Genomic DNA, 26967 nt, shown 5'->3' on the forward strand with positions numbered 1-26967 from the left:
TCTCTTCTTTGTGTGGATTAAACAAACTAGCTAAGATGCGACTCTTTCCACTTTTCTCTCTGTGAGAGTACTTACCTGTCACTCTTTCTTGCTGAATGGTAAAACTTACTGGTTGTAGGAACTTAAATCATACATGCCTTTACCCTCACAAGAGATTCGTTTGAATTCATTCAAATCAGCAGGGAGGGAGGGTGAAACAGGGAGAAATGTGTATGTACAGATAAAATGATGTCAGACTGCCTTGGTAGGGAGCTAAGATAGATATGATGAAATATTACCAGTCTGTGAGGTTTGGGGTTTTTTTTATTGCTAGTGTGCTTGTTTTCAATGTATCTTGAAGACCTAGCTGCTGGCATTTAGAGATGATACAGTGGAGAAAAATAATCTTTAGAAAATCCAGTCTTCAGACTTTTATGATTTTAGAAAACTTGGTGTGAGAATGAATTAGGTGTACCCTAAAGGCCTGAAATTAAAGGAAAATGATAAAAAGTCTTTAAAGAGTACTTTGGAGGCATTTGATGAGTGCTTGGCTTATGACTTTTGGTCACTGGAGGCTAGTAATCTGATGGATATTTTTTTTAATGTATCTAGCTTTCCTTTGCAGAAAAGCCTGTGTGTTTTCTATATGTCCTTTATGCTAGCTCAAAAAAACCCTAAGAAATAGATAAATTGAAAAATGCATCATTGCTAGCCTCAAAAAGCATTAATTACACTTTGATGTTGAGAGAATTCAGGTCTTCCTCTCATTTTTATTTGGTGTGGTGAATAATGCCACTGCCTTGTCCCAGTATTAATCTGGCCTACAGCCTAGTTTTGCAGTTTAGCCTGGCTCTTATTTGTAGTCCTAATGTCTGGGTAATGGATAAGTCTTAGGGTTTTTTTATGTCAATTAGCTCAAAAAAACTATTGTCTGTACTGCAGAAATTATTGTAATGATAGCTCAGAAAATGAAAAAGCTTTTCTCTAAGCTAAAACCTTCTATCTGATGATGCTTTTTCTTTTTTTCTTTTTTTTTTTTTCCTTTTTCTTTTTTTTCCTTGCACCCACCCACCCTCTGCACCCACTTCCTTGCAACTGATTTCCCTTTCAGTAGGGAGAGGTAGATTGTTTCCTATCAACATGGTGTGTTAGTCATCATCATCCCACTTCTGAAGTTTTCTCAGTCTCTGTGTGTTCCCTCTGATGCTTTAGATCTCAGAGGTCACAATATTGCCACCTTATAATGCCATATTCAAGCAGAGAAGGTTATGCAAAATGGTAACTTGTGGTTTTAGCATGCCATCTGTCTACTTCCTGTTACAGAGTTCTATAGACAAATATCTCTCTATTTGTACTTTTCTTTTATGTCACATTTATTCATAATTTCCTTTGTGTATTTACATTGAAACTTGTTCAGGGCAAGGTCTACATTTCTAGTCTCTATTATGTACAAACCTACAATAGGATCTTTGAGTACGGTTCTGAGATCTCATAGAAATAAATTATTTCTGTGTAGTTATTCTAACAATCATTTTTCTATGACAAAAGTACAGGTGGATGAATAAATAGGGTTTTTTTTGTGAGAGTTCAGAACATTATATGAAAAGAAATCATATAATGCAAAATAACTGGAAGAGGCCTCAATTATGTTTCTTTGGTTTCTTAGGCTCAAAACCTCTCACTCCTGGTGAAAAACACTGGTTAAAACTTCAAGAATTCTGTGACTGTCAGCTTAAAATACATATTTAGCATAAGATCATTTATATCAAACGCAACTTACTGGTAGTTCATAACTACTTGAACAGAAAATTAGAACTGTTGATTAAAAATAAAAGGACATTATATCTGGACTGTTTTGTCTAGAGATTTTAAAATTATTTTTATAATACTGTTTTTGAAAGGTCTGCAGAATAATGTTTGACTTAATGCCATGATTTATTTCCTTTCATATCATACAGAAAAAAAAAGAATAATTTATAAATTCTTGAGTTGTTGCAATTGAAATAACAGTGAAATAGAAAATACCTGGTAAATGGTAAAGAGTGTTCCAAAATTGAGTTAAATATTTAGTTAGCCTTTCAAAACTATTCTTCTGGTATCATCCCAGTGTTAGAATGTTTAGAAGATAAATACTGAGTTTTGCTATTTGACCAAGATCTGCAATTTACTCAAATTCTAGACTTTATTTGAAGTTTAGAGGTAGCTTGGTTATAGGCTTATGTGGTGGCAATCAGAGGCAGTAGCTGTTTCTGAAATAGCATGTGTTTATTTGTATTTTGTGGAAGAAAAGTAAAAACAGGATTATGGAATTACCTTTTCTCACTCCCACCCTGGAGAGATCAGATCAGATCAGTCTTAAAGGTTGGATTGGTTATTTTTTTCAGAACAGTCAGGAGAAAAAAGGTAAGAAATAAGAGTAAGTTTTAAATAGTTGATAATGTGTGTATTGTAATCAGGACAGTAGATACAAGGATTTAACAATCAAATGTCTTATATTATATATGAGAAACTGGAGAACAAGCTTGAATGAGGTACTATAGAAAAAGAAGTGAGTCTGTCAGTAATGCCATTCTTTTTTCTTAGTCTTTTCCACATTGACTCATTTATGTATCTTCTCAGATTTCTCTGCTAGCAACCAGTATTGAACTCCCAACTGCTCAGGAAAAGTTACTGATCATTCTACCCAGGCAAGAGAGGTGGGAAAAGTGGAGCACTCAAGCAAGTTTCTGATTTCCTTTAATGAAGAAGAAACTTGGTTATTTTCTGGTTGACTTCAGTAAGCTTTGGCTCCCAGTATAATGCCCAGGTCCAGGTGCTGCCCATTACCATCGGTATCTAATTCCACTTACGGATCTTTGTCTGGGGAAAACATTCAAGACTTCAGTGGGCAAGAGACAAATGGGCATATGTCAAAAGGCATTGACCTTGCTAACAGCTGGCACAGTAAAAAGAAAAAAGAGCTATGCAAGTCCAACTCTTCTGTCTCCTGTTTGCTTGATCCTCCAGTTCTCCCTTTGTCTGTGCTGTAGGGTTAGATGTAGGTTTTCATTATTAAATCATGCTTCCAGAAGCCACAGTCCAGTCTGCTACCAGCTGTGTGTTACCTGATGCATAGACTCACAGATGGGTCAGGAGATGGAAATTAAAGTGTTACCTTGCAGTATGATAGTTGCCAATTCATGGTAATTGCTAATCTGCATGGTTTTATAGTGTCCTAAGTATGGAAGAGTTCCTCTTCTGACTGAATCACCAAGTTACTGTTGAAGGATGTTGATAATATAAATAAACTACCTTCTCTTCAACCTCTGCCCCTTCTTGTTCCCCAATGAATGTATCTGTTCTCTGTTTGTTGTTTGGTGGCTCTTCCTAGACTCTCCTATCCCTGAAGCTGAATGTTTTTTTGTGGGTGAGTGTTCATTACTTCTGCCCTGAACTGGCTTCCCCACAAATTCTAGACAGTCACAGGTGAGCTGCAAAATCTACAACATCTTTCCTTCAAGTCTTGGGGAGTATTTTCAAAAAGCTGCTCATTAAAGGATTTGTACAGTTGCTTGTGAAACACTGATTTATCCTAGTTGTGCTTATGCAAATTGAAACATTATATGATCTAGCACCATCTTTTTTTATGTAGAATCACTGCCTTGTGCAGTCAATGGTGCTCTCAGAAGGAGTGGCCTTAGATAGATCGATCTTGTTTGTGTTCATTGTTTTTTTGGCTCTGTCTCCTGTCTGTTTTTTACTGTGTTATTGTTCAGAACTGGACGAACTGGAGGTAGAGCAGTTGAATTTCCAGTGGTCTTACCATATGATTCCTTTATAACAAAGTGAGGATGTGGAAAAATACCAATGCTGGAAAAATAGTATAAAGGAAAATTATGTGAGCTGGCCAAGCTGAGAAAAGCAGAACTTCTGTGAAATAATGCAAAGATTTATCAGGCTTCATAGTAGAAGGTTCACAGGATTGAAACCAACTTAACATGTACTTTTCAGGGTGACTGTTGTATCTGCATCTGTTCCTGGGGATAAGATTTATGACTTTTGATAAGGAGTAAACAGATTACTTCTATGATATGCACTCACACCATTCCTTGTTTTGCTCTCTTTATTAAAACAGCAGGATATGAATTGAAATCTTAGGTCATATGTGGAATACTTTTTTTTATTATTATGAGTTTGATGTCTCTTTGTGATCCCTTTGGTAGCCATCGTTCTCTGCTTTGTCATTTGCACAGGGAAATAACTTTATTTATTTATTTATTTCCTTTTCTTTTCTTTTCTTCTTCCCCACCAGAACTCTGTTCTGTTCCTTACATGCCATTCTCTACCAGGTGAGGCTGGACAATATTAAACTGATGTAATTTATCTATTCTGCCACTTTATACTTTTCCAGGCAATTCAAATTAGTAAGGATGTGTGTTTGTGCATGTGTCATATAAAAGCAATAGAAGCTGTTAACTACCTGTTTGAAAGGAGGAAGGCATTAGTGGTCTTTTAAAAAAATATATATTATTATAATAAGAAATAATAAAAATAGAATATTGTTATACATTATGCAAATCTGTGACTGGGTCAAACTGTCTTTATTATTAAGGTCTTAATTATCTGCTCTGTATTATACCATCACCTCTTCTGTGGGTGATTTTTATTTCCTGCTTTAGTTCAGATGTGTGCTCTAGCAGAGAGACTTCAGCTGTGGGTGGTCACTGAGTAGTAAAGTGTGGTTTTGAAAGTAACCCATTTCTCTAAAATGATACATTTTTGTGATATTTTAAATACCATCTTACTGTAGAAGGCAATTTCTGCTTTAGTGTTTTGTGAGGTTTTACAAATTATCAAGTTTTTTTTTATTATTATTATTTTGGCAGTTGGAAGGTAGAAATGCATACAGACCCATTCTTTGACAAAAAAAAAATGCTAATCTGGTCAGGTGAGTCTCCATCTAAGTGGACAGTGAGAGGTGGTTCTGCCCTGTCCTGGGGAGTCAGATCTGAGATCAGCAGAGCTCATGGGGAGGGGACAGGGACAGGAAAGGAGATAATTCTTCTTGGCAGCAGAAGAGTGGCTTGACTGGTCTCCTCAACTTGCACTCTAATTTAGGTGCTCTGAATCACCTCTGGAAGAGCCTACTTATATCTGTTAATTATGCTGGAAGCTTAAGGAGGCTGTCCATCTAAATTATGGGCCTAAAGTTAGACCCAGTAAGTACCTCTGCTGATTGTCATATGCTTCCTGCCTTTTTTTTTTTTTTTTAAAAACCAGTACACATGTTTTAAAGAAGTAATTAATGTAGTTTTAAAGAAGAATGGGGCATTTGTTGGCTTGCAATTTGATGTTCAGTGCAAATTTCAACATTAGTACAATGTCATTAAATTATCTAAAATGTCCTACTTCAATCTGAGAGAGATTTTTTGACCAGTCAGTGGCTTTTTTGTTTTATTCTTTCATTGCAAATTTTTGGAAGCAAAAATATAAACTGGGACTTTACGTACAAATACTAAGCATGATCAAAAATCTGCACCCTGAGATCATATTATGTGGATTTTTTTGGCAAGTAGTAGCTTTTGAGCTTATGTAAATGTTCATATATATATATTTATATATATATATGTATATATATATATTTATATATATATATATATTAATGTTTATCTTAAAAATGCAACTTGAACTTCAGGATAACAAGAGAACTGTTAAACATGTTAGAACCTGCCATTTATTCCAGATATACACACTACATGTAAACTATATTTTAAATGTTTCAAACCCACTTTTTAAAAGTTAATAGCTATTCCTGGTTTTCTCCAAATGCGTTTTAGGGGCATGCAAGTTCATGGCTTCTGGTTTGCCCACCTATTTCAGTTAACTGTTGATAACAAACAAGTGGTAAATTGGGTTGTTTGTTTTCAACGTGGTGTTAATAATTGTCACTTTACTATCAACAACAATATTTTTCAGTGAGATTTAAGAGATTTAATTACTCTTAAGTTGTAAATCGTGTTTACTTTGCAGTGTTTGTAAGTCCAATGTAGTTTTAATGTCATTGCTATATTTTGTAGTGGCCATCAGTATTGTATTCCTTTGTCCACCTGAAGATAAACTGGGCTACTGTCACTTTCAGCAGTGTGGATGTTTGGTACTGGGTCTATAGGTGAATGAATTCGGTGGCAGTCGGGGAGAAGAAAAAGCCTGTGAATGATCCTGTACCGCTGAGGCACTTGTGACAGCATATACTCTTATCTGTATTGCACTATCTGTATGTACCAGAAGTGATGTTATCTCTGTATCACCCCATGTCATCATTCCTAATTCCTGCAATGGGTTGTATCTTCACAGGCACAGTTAGTTGATCTGAAGTCTGAACTGACGGAAACACAGGCAGAGAAAGCAGTGTTGGAAAAGGAAGTGCATGATCAGCTTCTGCAGCTCCATGCTGTTCAGCTTCAGCTACATGCCAAAACTGGCCCGAGTGTTGATTCTGGGGCTATTAAGGCAAAACTGGTGAGTATGGTGGCTTAAATGCAAGATTATATTATGCTTTCTCCTCTCCTGGCTGAAGTTCTTCCTTGGAAAATGTGAATAAGCTGGTTGCAAATTTTCACGTTAAAAATGTTAGAGAAATTCACTTTAATTTTTAAATAACATTTATGGTAGGTTGTTAGCAACTATGAAATTTAACATAAGTAATGTCTGAATAATGGATAATAATTTAAGAACTGTTTTTTACATAAATTTTTTTAGTAGTTTCTTAAAATAGAATAAAATGCTTGGTGGTTTAGAAAGCTTTTTCTGGAGACAAAAGTTGCAAAAGATGATAGCTTCCAATATACAAATACAACTAAAGCTCACATATCTTGAAAAAGCTTAGTGAGGTAAATCTACTGTTCTTATTATGATAAGAATAAGAATGGGATTCTTTTGCTGTACAGAGAAAGAGGGGGACATCACAGACCTCTCTGTTGTCACTCTGTAACAGTGCTGCAGGTGCAGCTATGGTGCTATCGATTGCTACATACAGCAGACTGTCATAAAATAACTCAATAAGCCACTGATAATTTTGTGCAATAAGTTTTTTTAGAAACTTAGACCTTTGCAAAGCCGCCAGAAGTTAAGAATAATTAATCTTTGCAATTATCTGTCATTGATTGCCAAAATGTAGTCTGCCTTGTTACTCACCACAGCACAAATCCAGGCTCTAATACTGAGACTTGGGAAATTAGAATAGTGAAGTTATGTTGTGTAACTTGGCATAAGTCTGGCTCTTTGGGTGGTTAAAATTACTTCACAGGTTCTTGCAAATACCTATTCCCTGCATATATGGAACAGTAGATTAGAGTCCTCTACTATTTTATCCTGTTAATTAATGTATAATAAAACTCAGTAATAGGCTATAAGGCTTAAGGGTATCTAGGCTAATCACTAAATAACAAGAGTGAGCCAAATTCTTCCCGTTTCAGTCCAAAAGCTGTAATTAAATTATATCTGTGTTCCTAGCCTAGTACTTGCATATTCAGGTAAGAGTAACATTTTCTTAATTGTCGCAGATAGTTTATTTTTTCTAGAATTATAACTTAAACAGATGAAGCTTCTTCAGAGCTCTTAATTGTTTTTATTGCTCAATAAATAAGCATTTATATATATTATAAGTATTTTATATATATAGTATATATATATAATAACCAGCATTTTTTAAGTGTTATCTTGCATTGGTATAAAATATTGCTGCTACATTTTACCCTGCAGTCCTGCATTTTATCAGTGAGGCTTAATTCTGAGTGATGTATAGAGTAATACTTTTAACCTTTTTGTTTCTACTTACATTGTTATAAACATTTTCTGAAGATATATTCAATCTTCGTGCTCTATTGACAGCAGTTTTTTTTTCCCCACAGGTGACAATAAATACATTTTACTTGCATTGTTTCAGATTTTTATCTGTGTTGAAACTGAATGTATTAACAATCTAAATTGATACTCTCTTCTTAATTCTATTTAGTTCCTCCTTTTTTATAAACATCAAGGCTAATCTTTTGCATTTGTTTTACTTTGCCTTTAGGAACTTTGTAGTACTAATGGAGAGAAATTCACTTTTAAGCTGTTCTAGATACAGAAAGCTATAAATGTCTGGGCATTCTGAGCAAGCAAAACTGAAGTTACTTAAATGACAATATGTGGGAAGTCTTAGTTTTAGGTAAAAAAGCTGATCTTCTGGCAGTCAGAAAGCCTCTGATGGCAAAGAGGGACTGTGTCAACAGAGTGTGCCTTGGGGAAAAAAAGATCTGTACTAATGAACTTCCTGCTTTCTTCAATAACAACCACCACTCTTCTTTTGTATTCAGACTCTTTGCATAAAGGTATACTCTGCAGATCGTGAAATTGTATATAGTGGTGATCTAAGACTTCTAAATATGTTTTAGATTATTAAGCAATTGATTACATCATGTAGTTTAAACTGAATCCCTTTTTAGGAGTGGTGTATCTGCTTATTCCAAGCACAATAACTTTTTCTTTGTAAGTATGAAGCTGCCTAGTGGAATTTTTTTTCTTAAGTGTTGCACTTAATACATCTTTTTGTTTTCCTTCCCCTGTCCTGGATGTCCCTCTTGTAATACATATTTGTACTGTTTCTGAAAAGAAAAAATCTTTTATGAATAGTAGAGGTTTAAGAATATATTTTCTGTGACACTTTTGAAACCGCTTTCTTGCATTTCATATTATCTTGCTGTTCTTCATAGAGATTGCTGGTATTTTAAAAGAAATATTGTTTACAATACTACAGTAAATAATTGTATTTTAATTTTGATCATTTTAATAACTTTCATGCAAAATACCAAAATTACTAAGTACAATAGCGATATGCTTGTTCTTCATGCCTTCTAATGAAATACACAATTTTATCATAAATTTATTTTAAAATAAGTTAATTTCTGTTGTTGCATTTCCTTGAAGTTCCTATTGCCTGTTTCTCTAATTCTGGAACTCTTTTCTTCTGTCTTAAGTCTGTCCTTTCTGTGGATGAAATGGTAAGTATGTTGATTGCCTTTTTTCTTTTTTTTTTTTTTTTTTTAATGTTTAGGGTGTGCTTTTGTTTTGTGCAACAGCTTCTATCTATTGGCTTCAGAAACTGGCAAAACATATCTGGCTTTTTCTTTCTACCTGTCTGTTGGCAAGATGCTATGTGAAGAATTTTCTTTGCCTTTTAGTTTTCCTTTTCTAGTTTTGGTGCATCTTTCCTAAGTCTGTGCCTGTTTTATATATTATTGTTACAACTAATTTGGGGTGATATCTGACAACATGACATTCTGAATGATTGTTTTTGTCCATACTGCAAACTTTTTTAGGATGCTACACCATTTCTAAAGCATAAACACTGTTAAAATCTATCACTGTAATACTAAGTATTTTATATATTGTAATTTGAAAAAAAATACTGCCAACTTTGCCTTGTTGTCTCTTTTCTCATTTGTTTTTATGATCATCTTTTAATATGATTTACTAGCTTGTGTAACTGCCCAAAGGATATAAACTCAGTAATTACAATAGATGAGAGGAAAAAGTGGTGCCACATTAACTTTTATCTTTTTGCTCTTTTACAGTGATAGAATTGAAGGTTTGTTTTTTGAAGGAGTATTCCACTTTTATTATGTTACATACCTCATTATCATTACTCTGATGAATATTTGCTCTTTGAAAAGCCACAGAATAGCTAACTGTAAGCTTTGCTCTTCAACATTGCAACTGCATTTTTGGTTTTGTTGCTCTTTTTTTTTCACAGTAACAAATTTATTTTTTTTTATTTTGCAAAACACATGCAATACTATGTAAACATGAGAAAGCATGAAACAATTCTGTAACTTTCTCAATCTTAAATTTTTTTGAGGCTTAACACTTCTCTTGGCAGTCAAAAAAATACATGTTCTTTCAGACATCAGATATCTGACAGCGTGTTCAAGTATCTTCAGATACTGTAAACCTTTGATTTTTCTTCATGATGATCAATTTGAAACAATCAAGAGTAGTGTAAAGAATGGATCTCAGTGTAACTTTCCACCTCAGTCACTGAGTAATAGTCATAGTAATGGAGAAAATAGGAAAAAAAAATCATGGGTACAATTTTTAGAAACTGTTTTTCAGATGTAGATTAGTGAAAATTCTTGGGCTAAGAGTGATCCTGCAGTAAATAGATTTTGTAAGTAGTCTCACAAGACTGTCCCAAACTCAAAGGACAGAGACCAGAAGTGGCTTTGTGGCTTTTTGACAGGATTTCTAGCATGTGTGTGGTGTCAAACCTGATCTGAAATGGTGTCAGTTTGGGAATTACAGGAAGTGAGATGCCAGTAATTTCAAGCAACCTTTGTGCCATTCCTCCTGAGCAGTGTGCTGGGCTATATTTGGCCAATATGTATATACGTGCATTATACAACATTTGTTTAACCTGATATATATGCTCAACAAGTGTAGGAGATGGTAAAATCCATCAAATTCGGAGTTGCTTTCTGGCAAATAGCTATAAATGTCTAGATACAGCTATTAATTAACTATTAGTATTAAATACTCCTCTTTGGGAGGACCAGCCTTAATTAATATCTCCAATGTTGTAATATGAGCCATATTAATGGTATTAATGGCCTGGAATAGTGGATAAGCATATATATTAACAGTTGGATAACAGATAGAGACAGTTCTTGCCAGTTTTGTAAAATTTTGTTTCTGCCCCATCACTTCTTTAGTAGTACATCCCAGTTTTATTTGTTTAATATTTTAATTGGTACAAGTACAAAGAACACTTCTAAGGTACTCTAAATGTCTTAAAAAACACTTTACAGTGAACTTAGTTTTATTGCAGTTTCAGTTGAGAGATGTTTTTAAACAGGAGCAGTAATAGATCCTCTGTCTCCACTATTCTCCTATTTCTGGTGGCTTTTTTCCCCACTTTGTGAAAGGTATATAAAAAAGTTATATAAAAGTAATCAAATATAAAATATCAAATATGCTTTTCTTAAAGAAGATTTTGTAGAATAGCAGTCTGATTTGAGCATAGCAACTCTTTGGCTCCAGTACTCTGGGTATTAGAAAAGATAATGACTATGCAGTTTCTGTACATTTGGGATGGACCAGTATGGAAGTAATTTTTATTTCCATACTTCCTTTCATGAGGATGGTGGGAGGGCACATTTCCTAGAGGGAATTTTTACCTAGAGGTTTTTGCGTGGTGCATTTTGTGTTTGTTTTATTATTATTTTTTTTTTTTTTTTTTTAAACAAAGCTATTTTGCAGTAATTTCTCTTTTAAGTTCTGTGAGGTGCAGCACTTGTGTAGAGTCTCTGGCTTTATTTTTGTCATATTCACAGTCTGATTCAGAAGTGTATTTTGGATGTTTCTTGGTTTTTACATGAAAATAATTTTCATTTGAAGGATATACAGACTTCAGAACATTTTCTTGACATCTGGTCATGTTATAAGTTGTATTGACATAGTTAAAGAATATCAATAAAATTGAAACACTTAGTGATTTTCATATTTAAATAATCTTCCCTCTCATTGTATGGTTCTACTGTTTGAACACAGGAATAAGTAAAGATATGGTATTCAGGCTACATTAATTCTGCAAGCTACGTGTGACAGGGAAAGCACTGTTGATAATTTCAGTCCTTAGACTTTGAGGTAGTGCGTGTGCATTTTGTGCTAAGGAGTTGTAAGCTGGATAAAAATTATGTCAGGAGCACAAAGTTGAATGCAAGGCCTCCTCTTCCCAGAGGGGAGTATGAAAACCACTAGCTCCAGTGCTAAAGTGCCTGCTTTCATTTTCTTCCTTGCATAGATATCATGTACACAGGAGAGTTACTTCACATTTTGTGTGCAGAAACAGTAAGTGCTCTTCATTATTAAATGTGAAAAAGCTTTCAACATTTTTTTTAAGGAGAGAGAACTTGAAGCTAACAAGAAAGAAAAAAGTGAAGAAGCTCAGCTGGAAGCTGAGGTGAAGTTGCTGAGGAAGGAAAATGAAGCTCTTCGTCGACATATAGCTGTGCTTCAGGCTGAGGTTTATGGAGCAAGATTGGCAGCCAAGTATTAGATAAGGAACTGGCTGGAAGGTATGTAAAGTCAATCTGTGTCTCTTAGCGTGGTATTTTGGTTGTTGTTGTTTTCTCCTTTGCATCCCTGAGGTAGGTCTAAAGTTAAGACAGGAAAAGGCTCAAATTTGCAGTTAATTGAGCAAAAGGAAGAAACAAAAACCCCACAGCTACTACGCTTGCACCAGTTGCTGTGTGACTGTGCTGTGCATGCTGTAGCCAGGTGAGGTGTATGAAACATACAACACATTGATTTCTCAGTTGTAATATGTTGTTTACTCCCTTTTTCACGTTGTAGGGTCCAGCAGATTCAGTTACTGGGTCGAGATATGAAGGGACCTGCTCATGACAAGCTCTGGAATCAGCTTGAAGCAGAAATACACCTTCACCGCCACAAAACTGTTATTAGAGCCTGCCGAGGTCGGAATGATCTGAAGCGACCAATGCAAGCACCACCAGGACATGTAAGTTGAAAAGATGTACCATTCCTCCATAGTTTTCAGTATTTTTGGAAAGCAGGAGACAAGTTATTAGTTTTTTGTGATTTTTTTTTTTTTAACTTCAGTATTACATTCTTTCAAATGTCACTTCTAAACATATAATTCTTTTGTATGCTGAAGGACAGTTTCATGCTGAATAGCATGTCCCTATAAAAGGCCAGAATGGTAATGCAGTTGATTTGATTTACCTAGGAGCACTCAGTCCCTTTGAAAGTTGAACCCATATGTAAGACCCTTTGAAAGTTGAACCTATATATAAGATCCTCTGAAAGTTGAACCTGTATGTGTGTGTATAAGTAGGAATTTAACAGCATAATTTTCTACCTAGGTTTCAAAATGTGTAACTAACTTATTTGCAAGAAACAAAACCAAAAACCAAAAATTTTTTTAATGATATTAGACAGAAAATTGTAAAAAAAATATTTAAAGGCACGATAATTTGATACTGTCTTATAACTAAGTATTTAATACTTAATTTTTTCCCCCTGCCAAAGGTACTTTTAAAAGTTAAACTTAAAAGGTACTTTAAGGGTAACCTTGCAAACTCACCCAGTTTAGCATTTGCCTTGTTAATCACCCAGTGTTCAGTGCATAAACCAAACATTTTCAGAGAAGAGTTAGTTGATCTGTAAGTTGGTCAGATGGATCTTTCTGATGATGTTGCAAATTGCATATAAATACTGGTGGATAAGTAGATGTATGTGTTATTTGAAGGATGTGCATGATTGCAACAGTGGCTTAACAAAAGCAAAATAAATACTCTCATTTATTTAATCTCTTTCAGTTTTGAGTGGAGTGGCTTTTGATTTGGTTTGTTTTTATCATCAATAAAAAACTGAACTTGAGAAAGCAACCTCTTCCTTGAGACTGTATTACCCTTCCTACTGATCGTCCTTCCTTCACAGAGCTGATTTCCTTCTTAAATTTTAAGTTCTGTGTTGTGCATAATTCAGCATTGAAATAATTTTTCTTATCAGGAGTACACAGTGAGGAATCTTCTCTGATTTCTTATTCTGTCTCTGAAAAGGGTTTGTAAGTTTGTCCTGCTTGAAGATTGTCTAAAACTCTATTGCTGGTATTCGCCTGTGTATAATTAAAAAAAACACAAAACAAACCCACACCAAAACAAAGCAAAACAAAAAACCCAAAAATGCAGAAATGCATTGCTTTTTGTTTCACAGATGTGTATTTATACTGTGTTTGTTTTTATAAACTAGGATCCTGATGCCTTAAAGAAGAGTCAAGGTGTTGGTCCAATCAGAAAAGTTTTGCTAGTTAAAGAAGACCACGAGGACTAGGAATTTCAATCACAGTAAATACTTGCATTTGTTTCCATGACACAGAAGAAGCAATTAAAATTTGTATTTGTACAAAAAAAAGCATACATAAACCTATAGCTATGATCATAGAACTTGAAAAATAATTTTGATACACAGATAAGAAGTAATAACAGGTACTTTATGTGAAACTCGTTATTCAACTTATGTTTAGGGTGTCACCTCTTAGCAGATTAGCCAGTGGTGAATTTCAGGCATGATAAATCTGTAGAAGAGTGAAAGCAATCTGAGAATTGACTTCCAAAGCTTTGCTTTCGTGATTGTAACTTTTTTTTAAAGTATTGGTATTGTCATCTTGAATCTAACAAAAGCTGTATTCACATTTTACAGCAAATTGTGAAATTCTGACCAGTATACTTTTATTCTAAATGAGAATATTGTTTCTCACAAGTCAGTATAGTGTTTGAGAGACTTTTTAAATGAGATTGTTATGTAGTCACATCAGCTTGTATGTGACTTGATGCTTTTGTTGTTATTCAGAATTGTCTCCTTTGTCTCCTTGAGTATATGTTTGAAATTTGCTCCTTCTTTTGGGAGGAAAGGAAAAGAATTAAGCAGTTAATGCAGTCTTCTTAAGCATCCTTTTTGTCTGAAGCAGTCTTACTTTCTGTAATAAATGCTGAAATAATAATTGTAAGAGCAAGTAGGAGAATGTTGATTTTGTGCTAATGGATATGTTCTTTAATTAATATATACTTTTCTTTAAAATAGGGTGGGAAAGAGCATGGTGTTCCAATACTGATCTCTGAAATCCATCCTGGACAACCTGCTGATCGATGTGGAGGACTGCATGTTGGCGATGCTATTTTGGCTGTAAATGGAATAAATCTAAGAGATGCCAAACATAAAGAAGCTGTAACTATTCTTTCTCAACAGGTCAGTTGGGAGCTGTTATCCATTGCACATTTAGGTGTTTCCTATGTTCTGTGTACTGAATTATCTTAAGTTTTAATGTTTTCTGTTAAGCACAGTGTTATGCTACAGTGATTCCTGAAGCTATATCACCTGATACTTAATTCTCTTCTCTCTTGCAATTTAAGGAGAAGGATACTGAGTCAGTACTGTTTTGGTGATGATTCTTCAGTAAGGCTGATGTAAATTCACTTGTTGTATTTCCCACCAAAATAATTACTTTGTTACATAATTTTATACTTTGATGGCTGGGCATCTCCAGCCAAACACTGGTTCTCCTGCTTTGTGGTCTAGAATCTTCCTGCCTTGCTTCCCATTTTCAAGACAGTTAACAGGTGCTCTCAGTGTATCAGAAAACTTATTAGAAGTCATGGTTTGAAATGTGTTGGCATGTGACTGAGAAATTTAGGTAATTTAGGTAAATCTTAGCTATCGAGCAATATTTCTTTAATCAGTAAAAACTTAATTCAGACACGTAGCCAAAATATTCAACAAACTATAAATGCTTTTCTAACAGAAAAATGAATTTTTTCGTAACTTGGCTCATCTAGGTAATCCTAATACTTAACTGTGCAGTAATAAGTAAGTTTGTAATTTTCCTTGCATTTTAGAGAGGGAGAGATTGAATTTGAAGTAGTTATGTTGCTCCCAAGTTGATTCAGATGATGAAAACGTAGAATATGAGGACGAGAGTGGACACCGTTATCGTTTGTATCTTGATGAATTGGAAGAAGGTGCAAATTCAAATTCTAATAGAAAGGATGCAAATGTGGATGTCAAACCCTCACAAGGTAAACCTTCTAAAATGTGTTGCATGCAGTTCAATTCTAAAGTCCCAATATGCAAACCAGTTTCTGGAAAATTTTTCTATATTCACTGTACAACTAACCCACTGGTAATTCAGTTAGCCTAATAGTATGCGTTTATTGGTTTACCTATTGACCTAGTTTACTTAGGTTAAAAACTGAACTGACAAGAATAATTTTGTGGGGTTTTTATCATGCTTGCCTTTTCCCAGAGGTTGAAAAAATTCCTGTCTTTTTTGACAGTGGTCTAGAACTGGTTAATCCCCGTAACAGTTTCTGTCATTCTTAATTGTTGGCTCCTTCAGATACATTTATAGGTTCAAGAGAGGTATGGAAGCAATGCTGTTTTCCTGTCATACTATGTTCTGCTAGAAGCCAATTAGCTCTTATTTTAGTAGTCATTTTAGCAAGCTCTCCAGTATCTGAAACAAGGCTCACTGATTGGTCCTTCCCAGAGCTTCTCTTCATTAAATAAATGTATTTTTTCATTTGCAGTGTTTGATAAGAAACCAAGTATTGATGCACATGAAAAGGAGACCTGGGGAATTCAGTTGAAGCTCCGTTAGAAGACACTGCACCCAAATTAGCCCATTCTGCTGAATCTTTATCCTAAAACTATCCCAAACAAAAATCACTGGACAGATCCCGTCTTTGGGAACAATTGATAATCAATATTGACTGCTCCAAGTTGCATATACTAGTATAGGTTGTAAAAGGATGATTAAATGTCAAAGGGAACTGTATTACTGTTGCCTAGGAAAAAGGCAGTTACCTCAGGGCTTCATTGTGAGCAATCTTCTAAACGTGGAAACTGTCTTTGCGCGACACACGGTAAGTTACCTTAACACATGGCATGTGAAATGAATTTTCTTTTAAGATAAGCCCAAAGCACGGGATTTCTAGAAAGGGTATGACCATCATCAACTAATCTCATTGATGTCCCAAAATAGAGTAATATGTGCCATCTTCATTTTGACCCTTGATGTTTGAAAGGGACAAACGATGTTCGGTTTTGGTTCAAGCAAGCTTAAGTGAAAGGATGTAGGGGAATTGTCCCTTGAATTCTGAGTTTGTATTAGGTTTTGAATTGTAACTTTACAATAAAGCTTTCTTATTATTTTTTTCCCCCCTTCAGAAATCCAAAAAACAGGGCTTCATTTGAGCAAAGACCATCAAAACCCAATGGAATCGGGAGTATTTCATTTCTGACCTCAGCTAATTGTGTTAATTATGAGTAGGTTTGGCATTGTTTAATGACTTGTCATTTGAAACTTGCTCTAAATATACAGAGTGTAGGGGTTTAAGCAAAAGAGTGTTAAAAAAAATTATGTGGGCCCTTGGTATTTTTTTTTTGAGCGTCATCAATTCAGTGTTCATGGTTGAATGGATACGGTTACTGATAATATGGAGTGGTTTGAGTAGGTCATCATTAGCTTAACCTTATGAAATGCTGAGTGCTTTTGATGGTACTGAACATATTCATTTCACACTAAAATAATCTTAAATCAAAATTGAGTGCACAGTACTTTACAGGAGGTGCTCAGAATCATAGTGTCTGGCCCTGTCTGTGTTTATGTTATGGCAGTCGTATTAGCCTATAATTATCTGACTGTTGAAACAAAATGTTACTCCTTTTGTAAGAGCAGTGTATCTTAAAATAGTTTTTAATTGGTGTACATCTAAAGGCCTATGGTTTTGGCTGCAAATGGGAAGATTGATATGGGTTCTTGGCCAGTTCCTCATACTCCATTTGCAGAGCTTTTGGTGACGTGCAGCACTGTCCACATGCAGGCTCTGTGATGTAATCACATTTATTATTTCAGCATGCAGTGCTGACTTTCCTGTTACTGCTCTGCAGGCTGTGGAATTGTAATGTGAAAAGATAAGATTTCATACATTGAGAGAGGAACTAATGTGAAAAGACATCTTTGCAAGAGTGACTGGGGGATGTACATACGTAAGAAAAAAACCTCAAAGGCCTTTAGGGTAACATCAACTAACCTTATGTTCTAAATTGTGATGTAGAACACAGTTACTTGTCTCTCCTAGGAGCACTATATATATATGTTTATAGAAAAAGTCTAAAAATGTATATACTTTATTCAAAGATTTTGCTATTTATAAGTCCCTTAACTTTGCTCTTTACATGATCATTTTGTGTGTTTTGTGCGTGCATGAGTGCCACTTATTTAGTGGAATCACATGATTTGGTTCATTTTTTTTATAACAGTCCTTGTCTTACAGCATACTGTTGAAGGTTTTAAATTGTCAGAACTGTACAGTTTTCACCAACAGAAACTAGTATTTAAAAATAAAGCAGTGTGAAGAAGAAACGGGTCCTCAGGCATGTTTCTTTTTCTGAAGCTTCAGAAACTTGAGGAACATTGATTGCATGTTAGCAGATGATCCACTGCTAGAATTTTGCATCCAGATTTGTATTTTTCCCACAGTTACTCAGCAGAATGCACTCTTAAAAGTGGCCTGGACACTCAGTGTCAGTCAGTGAGGATGCGTCAGAGCCACATAGTGATCTTCTTGTCTTTGAAAATCATTGCTGTATGAAATCTTGCTGCAGTTGTAAGAATGAGGCTCTTCCAACTAGTTAGTAAATTTTTAAAAAGCATTAAATTTGCCTGTACAGTTTCCCTTTATTTTGGAGGGAAAGGTGAAATTTTTAATTATTTGTTCTTCCCTCTGGCACACTTAATTTTTCACTTGCTTTTGAATCAATTTTAACCTGAAGTGAGGAGAGTGTTTCTAGAGTTATTTTCCTAACATTTTTTGTCCACCAGTTTCTCATGCTGCTGTGGCTATTTTCTTTATCTTCTGGGATGTTGCTGGACTCTTCTCTACTCTTACCTTGTCTATTTTAACCTATATGTGAGATCAGAAAGGAGTAATTGCTGAGGAGTAAATGGATCAGGTAGCAGAGTAAATTTTCACCACTTTTCCTTGCCTGCCCAGTATTTGTAATCTTTGTTTAGAAAGCCTGAGAGGGTTGGGTTTACTCCGGACACTACAGGCTGTCTACATGTATTCCATACTTCTATCACTGAGTTACATGCTGGTTTATTGTAGTCATGCTGAGATACTTAGAGATTAATACCTAAAGTGAGAAAATTTTGCAAGTGGAGATTTCCAGACTCAGTAGGCAGAATGTGTGTTCTCCCTTTCTGAATAACTGAAGACTAGTCCTGCTGATTCCCAGAGCTGAATGAATTAGACTTGGAAGCATTTCCAAGGCAAGTCACTATTCAAAGTTAGTTTTTATTTTTTAAGTGTAAAATGGTTTACTTGTGTATATCATTTTACTTTAAAAAAAAATTCTGAAGATAATTTTGCTTTTTTAAAAAAGTAGATAATTTGTTGCCTATTATAAAAATCTTCAGTAAGACAATTGATATTTTAAGCTAAAGGTGGACAGTGTTCGTTGGTGTCTGGGACCAATATTAATCAAAAGCATGTAAGTTAAGGAAGTGCTTTATTGCATAAATTTACTCTGATCAAAGCCTGTATGTTGTATTTCCTTTGTAGAAGTATATTCTTGGTAGTGAAGAGGGTTGCATCTGTCTCAATATTATGTTAATCCACAGTTGTTTCAAAACAAAATTCAGGTATTTATTGTAAGCTGTGCAAAACATTACTACATCATGGATGACTAATTTCTTGTAGCAGATAGAATATTTTGCTACAACTGTATTATGTCTAGTTAAGCCAAATATATTTTATTAGCCTGTAAATAAATATATTCCTTTCATTGCAGTGATTTCTGCACCTAATTTTATACTGGTATTTAATTTTCTTTTTTATATTATTTTAAATACATATAAAATACAGACATCTAATTCTGTATGTTATCTTTTTCTTTTGAGCATGAAGTCCACACCCAGCACAAAAAGCTAATATGGGAAAACCAAAACCATGACATGAAGTTGAACACTAATCCACTACTAGGACTCTGATCTTGACAGCAATGTTAATAGCAAATTCTTTTTTAAAGATCGATTATGGCATGTCTCAGATTTCATTATTTGAGATGCATTTTCTGCTGAATGATAATTATAATGGGGAAAAAAATGAAATATTTCCAGTGTCTGGCTGTATATATAACGAAGAATATTCTGAAACCTTTGGCAAACGAGCTGTAAAGAGACAAATCTATGAAAGGATTTACTAGTTATGGTAAAATTGTGATGCTGTTTTCACTTTTTTCTGGTCTTTTTTGTTTGCTTTCCATGCATTTGGAATAATAGCTATATTCTGATTTTGCCACTGAAGTTATAAAACACTGACCTTTAAGATGCAATTTTTAATCCTGATATGAAAGTCTTTGTTCAGATTAAGTGCCTGGTTTGTGTTTTAAATTGTCATTTTTAAAAAAATCTTCTCTTGCCTATACTTGAGTATAGTGTTGAATTCATTTGGATAATCAGAGAGCTCAGTTGGAAGGTAATGGTGTGTTAACTGTGGCAGTAGTGTAATTATGATAGTACTTGAGGATTTAATGAGAATGTGAAGGATTTAATGAGAATGTGTAAGAGACTAGAAGACTGCAAGTGTAGAAACTTTCAATAGACAAGGCTGAGTCACATTGGATGAAAAGATGTATAAAACATGGTTGGTGAGGGCTAGTTCTATAAAATGTTTAGGTTTTAGATATGGGTGACTTCAGCAGATGGAAGGAAGAGGAAATTTACACTTACTTGAGTTGTGAAACAAGCAGAGGATTAGAGGCATTAACACAGAAACATAGAAAGAGGAGGAAAAAAAATCCTTTGTCAGCTAGGGTCAAGGCAGATCACATAATTTGTGTCCTGGTGCCTGACTGAAGGATGTCAGAGTCTTGTCTCCCAGTGACCCACACATTACTAAATAGTTACCTGCATTTTTTTTTCCAAAGATCCATACATACCAGAAAAGCAAAAGGAAAGTGTCCTGACTCGGATATGAGTATAGAGTCCATTTTTTGCTGGTTAAAACCTCAGTTCAACTACCTGACAGAAAATTACCTAAAATATTTCAAGCTTGCCTTTTGTCCAGGATATATCTTTTCAAAATGCAATGTGAATTTCAAATTCTTCAGAAACTGTAGAATTTTCAACAGTTGAAAGGCAACCCAGGAGTTGAGAAGTGACAAATGTTAGCTGTGCTGAAAGAAAAATAGTAATTTTTTTAAAATTTTTTTTTTTTCTTAACAAGGCAGTTGTTTATATTTTTTCAGAGTAGCCTTGGCTTAGCTGTGTTTGCCTGGGGATAACCCTGCCACAGGTGGTATCTTGGTATCTCCTCCCAACCACCCACACCTGTACTGCACAGGACACAAAAAGGGCTTTTTAGGCCAAATGGCTGAATAAAGGCAAGCAATATTTTTTTGAGGGTTTCCCATTTTGGGGGAATACTTAAGTCACCTGGGTAAAATTCCCACACACTTTATAAGTGCTTAATTCAGTCAACTGCCAGAATTACTTGGGGTTTCTTTGTCAGCCTTCTGCCTAGCATGCAGAGAACGTGTTTCTGACAGCCCTACTGAGAAGCAGCATCGGGGCTGCCAGTTTTTTGAAGGCTCTGCAGGAGCATTGCTCTCCCACTCCACCACGAGAGGTATGTTACAAGTGCACTGATGCCTAAAAAATACTCCAGGGAAACTGGTTAAAATGGTGCTCCTTTTCCTTTGTAACTTTCCTGCTGGAGATAATCTGGTTTCCCTCGTTAAGTTTTGGGCACTCTGTATTTCTTCAAATTTCCTTTCTGAAATGCAAAAGCACTGCTACTTTGGACTGAGCCATCTCCCCAGCTTCTCCTCCAGCAGTTGCAGGGCTGTCCACTCTGCTATCTCATTTTCAACGTCTGGGTCTCATGCAGAGACCAAGCAAAGCAGAAGTACAGGCATTCATTGATATGTTTGGGTGCTGGAAGTCAGAGGTACTTGGGAGTCATCCAATAACTTTACTGTTATTGCAAGTCTTCAAACTTGTTAACAAATATCTGTCGGTCTTCCTCAGTGCTGTTGTTTAAATCTTCATTTATTATTAATGGTCATTATTTATTCATTCTATTAACTGTCTAAATATTTGCACAGCTGTTGTTTCTGTAAAATGTAATAAACCAAAATGGCATTAATTTTTTTTTCTGATGGTATTTTATTTGCTGCTGGCTCAGTGTTTTTGTTTGTTATCAGTTTCTTTAGGGAAATGGAAGCACGAATGGTCACACTGCTGAACTGGAGTAGCTTTTTCAGTCCGCTTGGTTTACACTGCTGAGAACATCCTTGTCCTGAATGCTTTTCCTTCCAACAAGAAATGGGATGTCCTGGTTTGCTCCTTGTTGGAACAACCTGTGGTGATTGTTGACCCTTTTCAGCTAAGGGTGGGTGAAGGAGGGTGCTGATCCTCTTACGAGAGCTTTCAGGTTACAACCACAGCAGCACCAGTTCCCCGTGGCATCATTTATGATTCATGTGATTCTCTCTGGTTTTGTGGGAAGGCCTTCCCAATGGGTCTGTGCCCTTTAATGGGTACACACCTCAGCTGCTGAGCATTGGAAGCTTTGGGCTTGGAACCAAGAAGTAGAATTTTATATATGATAAATGGGCATTATTTGTGTATCTATTGGATGTTTTTACAGGTTCCTGTTTTGTTGATCTTCCTTTTTGTCCAGTGTGACAGTTCAGGTATTCTGCTAATTTAGCACTGATGTGGGGTGTCTTAAGAGAATTCAGGGAGCTAGCAGAAGTATTTCAGATCTGAGATCTAGGTTGATTTTTCTAAATCCAGTTTATATTTTACAAACTTTGAAATTGATTTTATGTTAAAACAAAGGGCACAGCAATTCTGTGTTAGCAAGACCACTATATATTACAATAAGTTAACGTAATGGTCTTAATTTTATGCTTTTTTTAAAATAAATTGTCTATTGTAATTGCACGTCTTGATCGGAATGTGTGTTTAGTAGTGCGTATTTGTATTTAGTGCCAAAAGGGGGCAGCAGCTTCCTTCAAATTTTCAATGCTATCCAGGCTTAGAGAAAAAGAACTTACTGGTTTTTGTCTTGATTGGTGGCTGGTTTGTTTGGTTTGTTTTTTTGTGTGTTTTATGTGGTTTTTTGTTGGTTTTTTTTCCCCCAATATAAAAAAAATAGACAAAAAACTTTATTATTAGACTATTTCTAGTAACATATACTTCTAAGATAACAAGCATCCAGCCTAGTTTACATCCAATAGGAAGTACTTTGTAGGTGACACTTACAGGTAAAACATCTTATGGTAGCATATGTACAAGCAACAAAAAATTATCATTGCGCGTATTCATGACTTGTTAAAGAATACTTAAATATCCTCATCCATTACTTTTTAAATGAGTGGTATGCTCTCTTACAAGCTCACACTGAAGAAGTGAAATTTTTTCTCTTTGTGAGCAGATTAGGTTTTTCCAAAGAAGAGACCAAATGCAGCAATAAAGCATGAAATGAGATATTGGATAGGTTTGTAAAACTCTCCTGCCTGCACTTTGCCAATGCCTTTCAATCATTATATGCAACCAGTCTTGTATTCCTGGGATCTTTGCTGAAACAGAGGCTGCCCAGGGTCCTGTCAGATTGCAATGGGGAGAAGTGACAAAAGGGAGTTGGTGTTAATTTTCCTGTCTTTCAAACAGAAGCTTCTCAGTCAGAGGAAAGAGAGCAGCCAGTTCACATTGACCCGTTGTCATATTTTCTCTGCTGCTGTTGGTTTCTGAGGACCACCACATGGTAGTGCAGTCTCCAGACCTTGGTTGCTGGCCTTGGTTAACCAGGTGATGAGTAAACTTGCCAGCCAAATGTTCTGTGGCATAAAATACTTATATCCTGGATGCTGGCCCCTATATAGTGATGCAATTGTACTATAAAGAAGGTGGGGTGGGGGTGGTCTGTATGACATGTGACTTTATCTGTCAAAAAATCACATATATAAATGAAATACATACACTAAAAGAGTATCTTTAATGAATGCCATCTACCAGTCTTTTGTAAGGTAGTAGAAAAGCTATCGCAGCTTTGTCACCAAAAGTGTGGCTCACTCTGTATTGTGTGGTGTCAAAAAAAGACTTGTGCTGCCTTTTATGACAACATGCTGAAAGTGCTTGAATATCTGTGGAAGAGAAGTTGTCTGAGCTGTCCACAACCTTTCCACGTCCACACGACTCTGGCATTTCCATATAAAAGACATGCTTTATCCAGGTCACCTTATTCAAATTTTATAGAACTGTCTGTCAGAACAGATGGTGTCACTTAAGGATAAAAAGCTTAGCCATAGATGTGAAGAAAAGCTGCCTCGTCAAGTGAGGTCTGCTAGCTTGCCCCAGTCTTTATCACCCCTGTCTTCCTTCCATAGATGACAGAGGACTTTTCACATGTTTGCAGTTGGGGTTTTCAAAGGCCTTTCCACTTTGGGTGGACTTAATTTGTTGCTGCAGTTCTGGAAAAGTGGCGACATATCTGTCTGTCTTGGTTTGCCCATCAACGAAATGGTTGCCTGGGCCACAGAAATTAAGATGTGTAAAATACATTTGTAAAGACTGAAGATTCTGGTACATGCTCAAGGCATTAAAATTTTCAGACCCAGTGCTAATGTAACTTATTGTGTTTCTGTGATCTTTTCTTCCCTTCTTTTATGACAAGCATTGCCATCTTACCCATCTGCCACTTCTTATGGAGGAGGACTTCTGATATGGTCCTTGTTGCATGTCAGGCTTCAGCCATTTCTGAATGTTTCTGTATTTTTTGCTTATAACAGTTCTTGGTGTTTCTTTTGACCCTAGAATTCTGACATTACTTTTCTGCCTGCCTTCTAGCAGGCAGCATACATGTGATTTTGGAGCCTATTATTGTCTATTATCTGATCTAGCTGAGAAAATGTCACAAGTTTTGAATAATTTGTTATGTTCTAAATTTTCTCCTTTTAGTAGCTCAGGCTCATTGAAGGAAATGCTGAGTACTCAGGAATACTGTTCCTCCAGGCGATCAGAGAGTGCAGATCGTCAGAGGAGCTTTTACAGTAAGGTCTCCTAAAATTAGTGTTTAGTTAAGAATATGAATTCCTGAGATTATTTAATCATAATTAATCAGGACACAAAAGCCGTAGTAACAGTACTGTGTCAAATGTTTTGGCTTATACTTTTTGCTATGCTGAAAAATCTGTTGTGGTTTAACTTTATTAAGTTGTCTTTTTCCTGGATTTCTCTTTCTAATACCTGTGACTGTATAAAAATAGGATTATGATCTCTTGTTGCATGGCAGCTCAGTAGATTTGTTGCAAGTGTCTGAATAAATAACGAATTAACTCCCAGCACAGCACAAGAGGTTACTGAATAACCTCTGCTTACTGTAGATGGGAAGTGGTTTTTAGGACTTGCAGATGCATAATGTGAGGCCAAGCCTAATGAAATACAGTGAAGTTTGAATGAAAAAGTCTACAAATTCTCTTGTCCAGGCTATACAATGAAATAGCACAGAAAGTCAGATGCTATGCATCATCCTTATCATGGAAAACACGAGATTTGCCCAACTAAGGATGTCTTCCCTCTTGTCTTTATCTAGTTTAGAAATACTTTATCTGACCGCTTCCCATGTGTCCTTTACAGATGATAGAAGTGTACCAGGGGACTTCAAAAAAAGAAGACCTCAGGAGAAGTTTCTATTTTCAGTTTGAAAATGATTGTATAAAAATGGCACCTTCCCTTTTAAGAAGCATGTTCCTTGAAATTTAGTGAGTCTTAAAAATTCATAGGCAATGCTACTGCTTCTTCATAACCTTGTTAGTCTTGGTAACCTCACACAGGTTTGGCAGAGTTTTTTTCAGTATAGGTATCAATGACTGATGAATTTTAAAGGAAAACATAAATTCTGGTTTGATTTACACCATGCTGGACTGTCAGAGCAGACATTAGAGGTTGGCACAAGCATACAGCATAGTCAGCTATGCTGAAAGGAAAGGACAGTAGAGAATTTTTTTTGTGGAGAATAATAAGGAAAAATAGGAATGCAGAGACATAATCTTGTCATTTCTAGGGTCTGGACTGAATAAAAGCTACCTTAGCCTGTAAGACACACTCATTGAGCAAACATAACCTCGCTTTGGAGAAAGAGTGAACAGAAGAATAATGATGGATTTCCCCAAGATTACTTTTAGGTGGGTGCCTGACCTCGCAGGACTTCTGTGAGACCACTGACTCCTTTCCTAAAGGTCAGAAAACTCCTGTTCATTTTCTTTTCTTTTTATTACTTACCCTCCTTAATTGCATTAGAATGCCCTGGAGAAAAATTACCTGCTTCCATTGCCTATGGCAAAAGCCAGAGTACAGACAAATAATTGCATTTCATTTAATTTTTATTAACTACCTCAGTGGTGAATTTATATGCACATTTTTGAAGGAGCTGCTGAAATGCAGCACTGCTGTTTTAAGGTCAAATACTCTTGGTACAACTTTGTGTGAACAGTGTAATTTGTTATGGCAATAGTGCTTCCTTGATACGGTTTTTAGATCCCTCAGAAGTAGGGAGTGAGTTCTCATGCCAGATAATGGCAGAACTGTATTATACAGTAACAAAATTGGGACTTCCTGAGGATGTTACAACAGGACTCACCTGGAGGTTTTCCTTAGTATTTCTGCTATTCAACAGTGGGTGTAGATTTGTGTAGTGAAATGAGGCAACCAGGTGCCACTAATTACCAGGTAGTGGGCATGAGCTTGTGTTAAGCCCACCTGTGCCTGATTAGGGTGGGCCCCAACTGCGCATGAGCCTTTTATTGGCCCCCTAATCCTGCTCATGCTCAGTTGGGGCCCCGCCCTAATCAGGCACAGGTGGGCTTAACACAAGCTCATGCCCACTGCCTGGTAATTAGTAGCACCTGGTTGCCTCATTTCACTACAGCTTTGCTCTGTGTTGCAGGTGCAGGTTAGACCACTGGAGCACTGAATGGCCTCTGGTGCCTTCTGCAGTTTTCTTCATTGCCACAAGATCATTTCCCTCCATGCAAAGGAGATGAGTCCTGGAGCAGCTCAGCTACTGGTAATGTCTGGCAATGATGGAGCTGCACTTGGGATGGGTGCACCAATCCTTGCCCTATATCTTGCCCTTGCATGGGATAGGAGTCTCCAGCATCATGGGAATCCAAATCATATGTGTAAGCACTGTTAGGTCTCCGTTCCTGTAACAGGACTTACAGCCTGACATTTCTATCCTGTGCATTCCCGTCCTCATCCCATCCTGGGATTATTTAATGCCTCAGGTGGTTCTCCACTAAATTCTGCCCACGGAGTGGAGAACAGCCAAACAGCATTTGGGAAAAATCTGGACATAGTCTGCTTTAAAAACTCAGTCTTCC

The 26967-nt window shown here is 36.0% G+C and overlaps 1 protein-coding gene across 1 annotated transcript in view; it reads left to right on the forward strand.

Annotated features, from left to right (window-relative positions):
• GOPC (golgi associated PDZ and coiled-coil motif containing) overlaps positions 1–19113 on the forward strand; it is a 28925-nt gene extending 9812 nt beyond the window's left edge. The window contains 12 exon segments of the mRNA XM_030447553.1: positions 6313–6477; positions 8976–8999; positions 11897–12047; positions 12050–12071; positions 12349–12514; positions 13768–13837; positions 13840–13862; positions 14599–14767; positions 15413–15449; positions 15451–15590; positions 16101–16133; positions 16136–19113. Of these exon segments, the coding sequence (XP_030303413.1) occupies positions 6313–6477; positions 8976–8999; positions 11897–12047; positions 12050–12071; positions 12349–12514; positions 13768–13837; positions 13840–13862; positions 14599–14767; positions 15413–15449; positions 15451–15590; positions 16101–16133; positions 16136–16218 (1083 nt within the window). The 3' untranslated portion in view covers positions 16219–19113.
• Positions 19114–26967: the final 7854 nt, after the last annotated feature.

The sequence above is a fragment of the Calypte anna genome, chromosome 3, assembly GCF_003957555.1.
Source record: "Calypte anna isolate BGI_N300 chromosome 3, bCalAnn1_v1.p, whole genome shotgun sequence".
Classification (NCBI taxonomy): domain Eukaryota; kingdom Metazoa; phylum Chordata; class Aves; order Apodiformes; family Trochilidae; genus Calypte; species Calypte anna.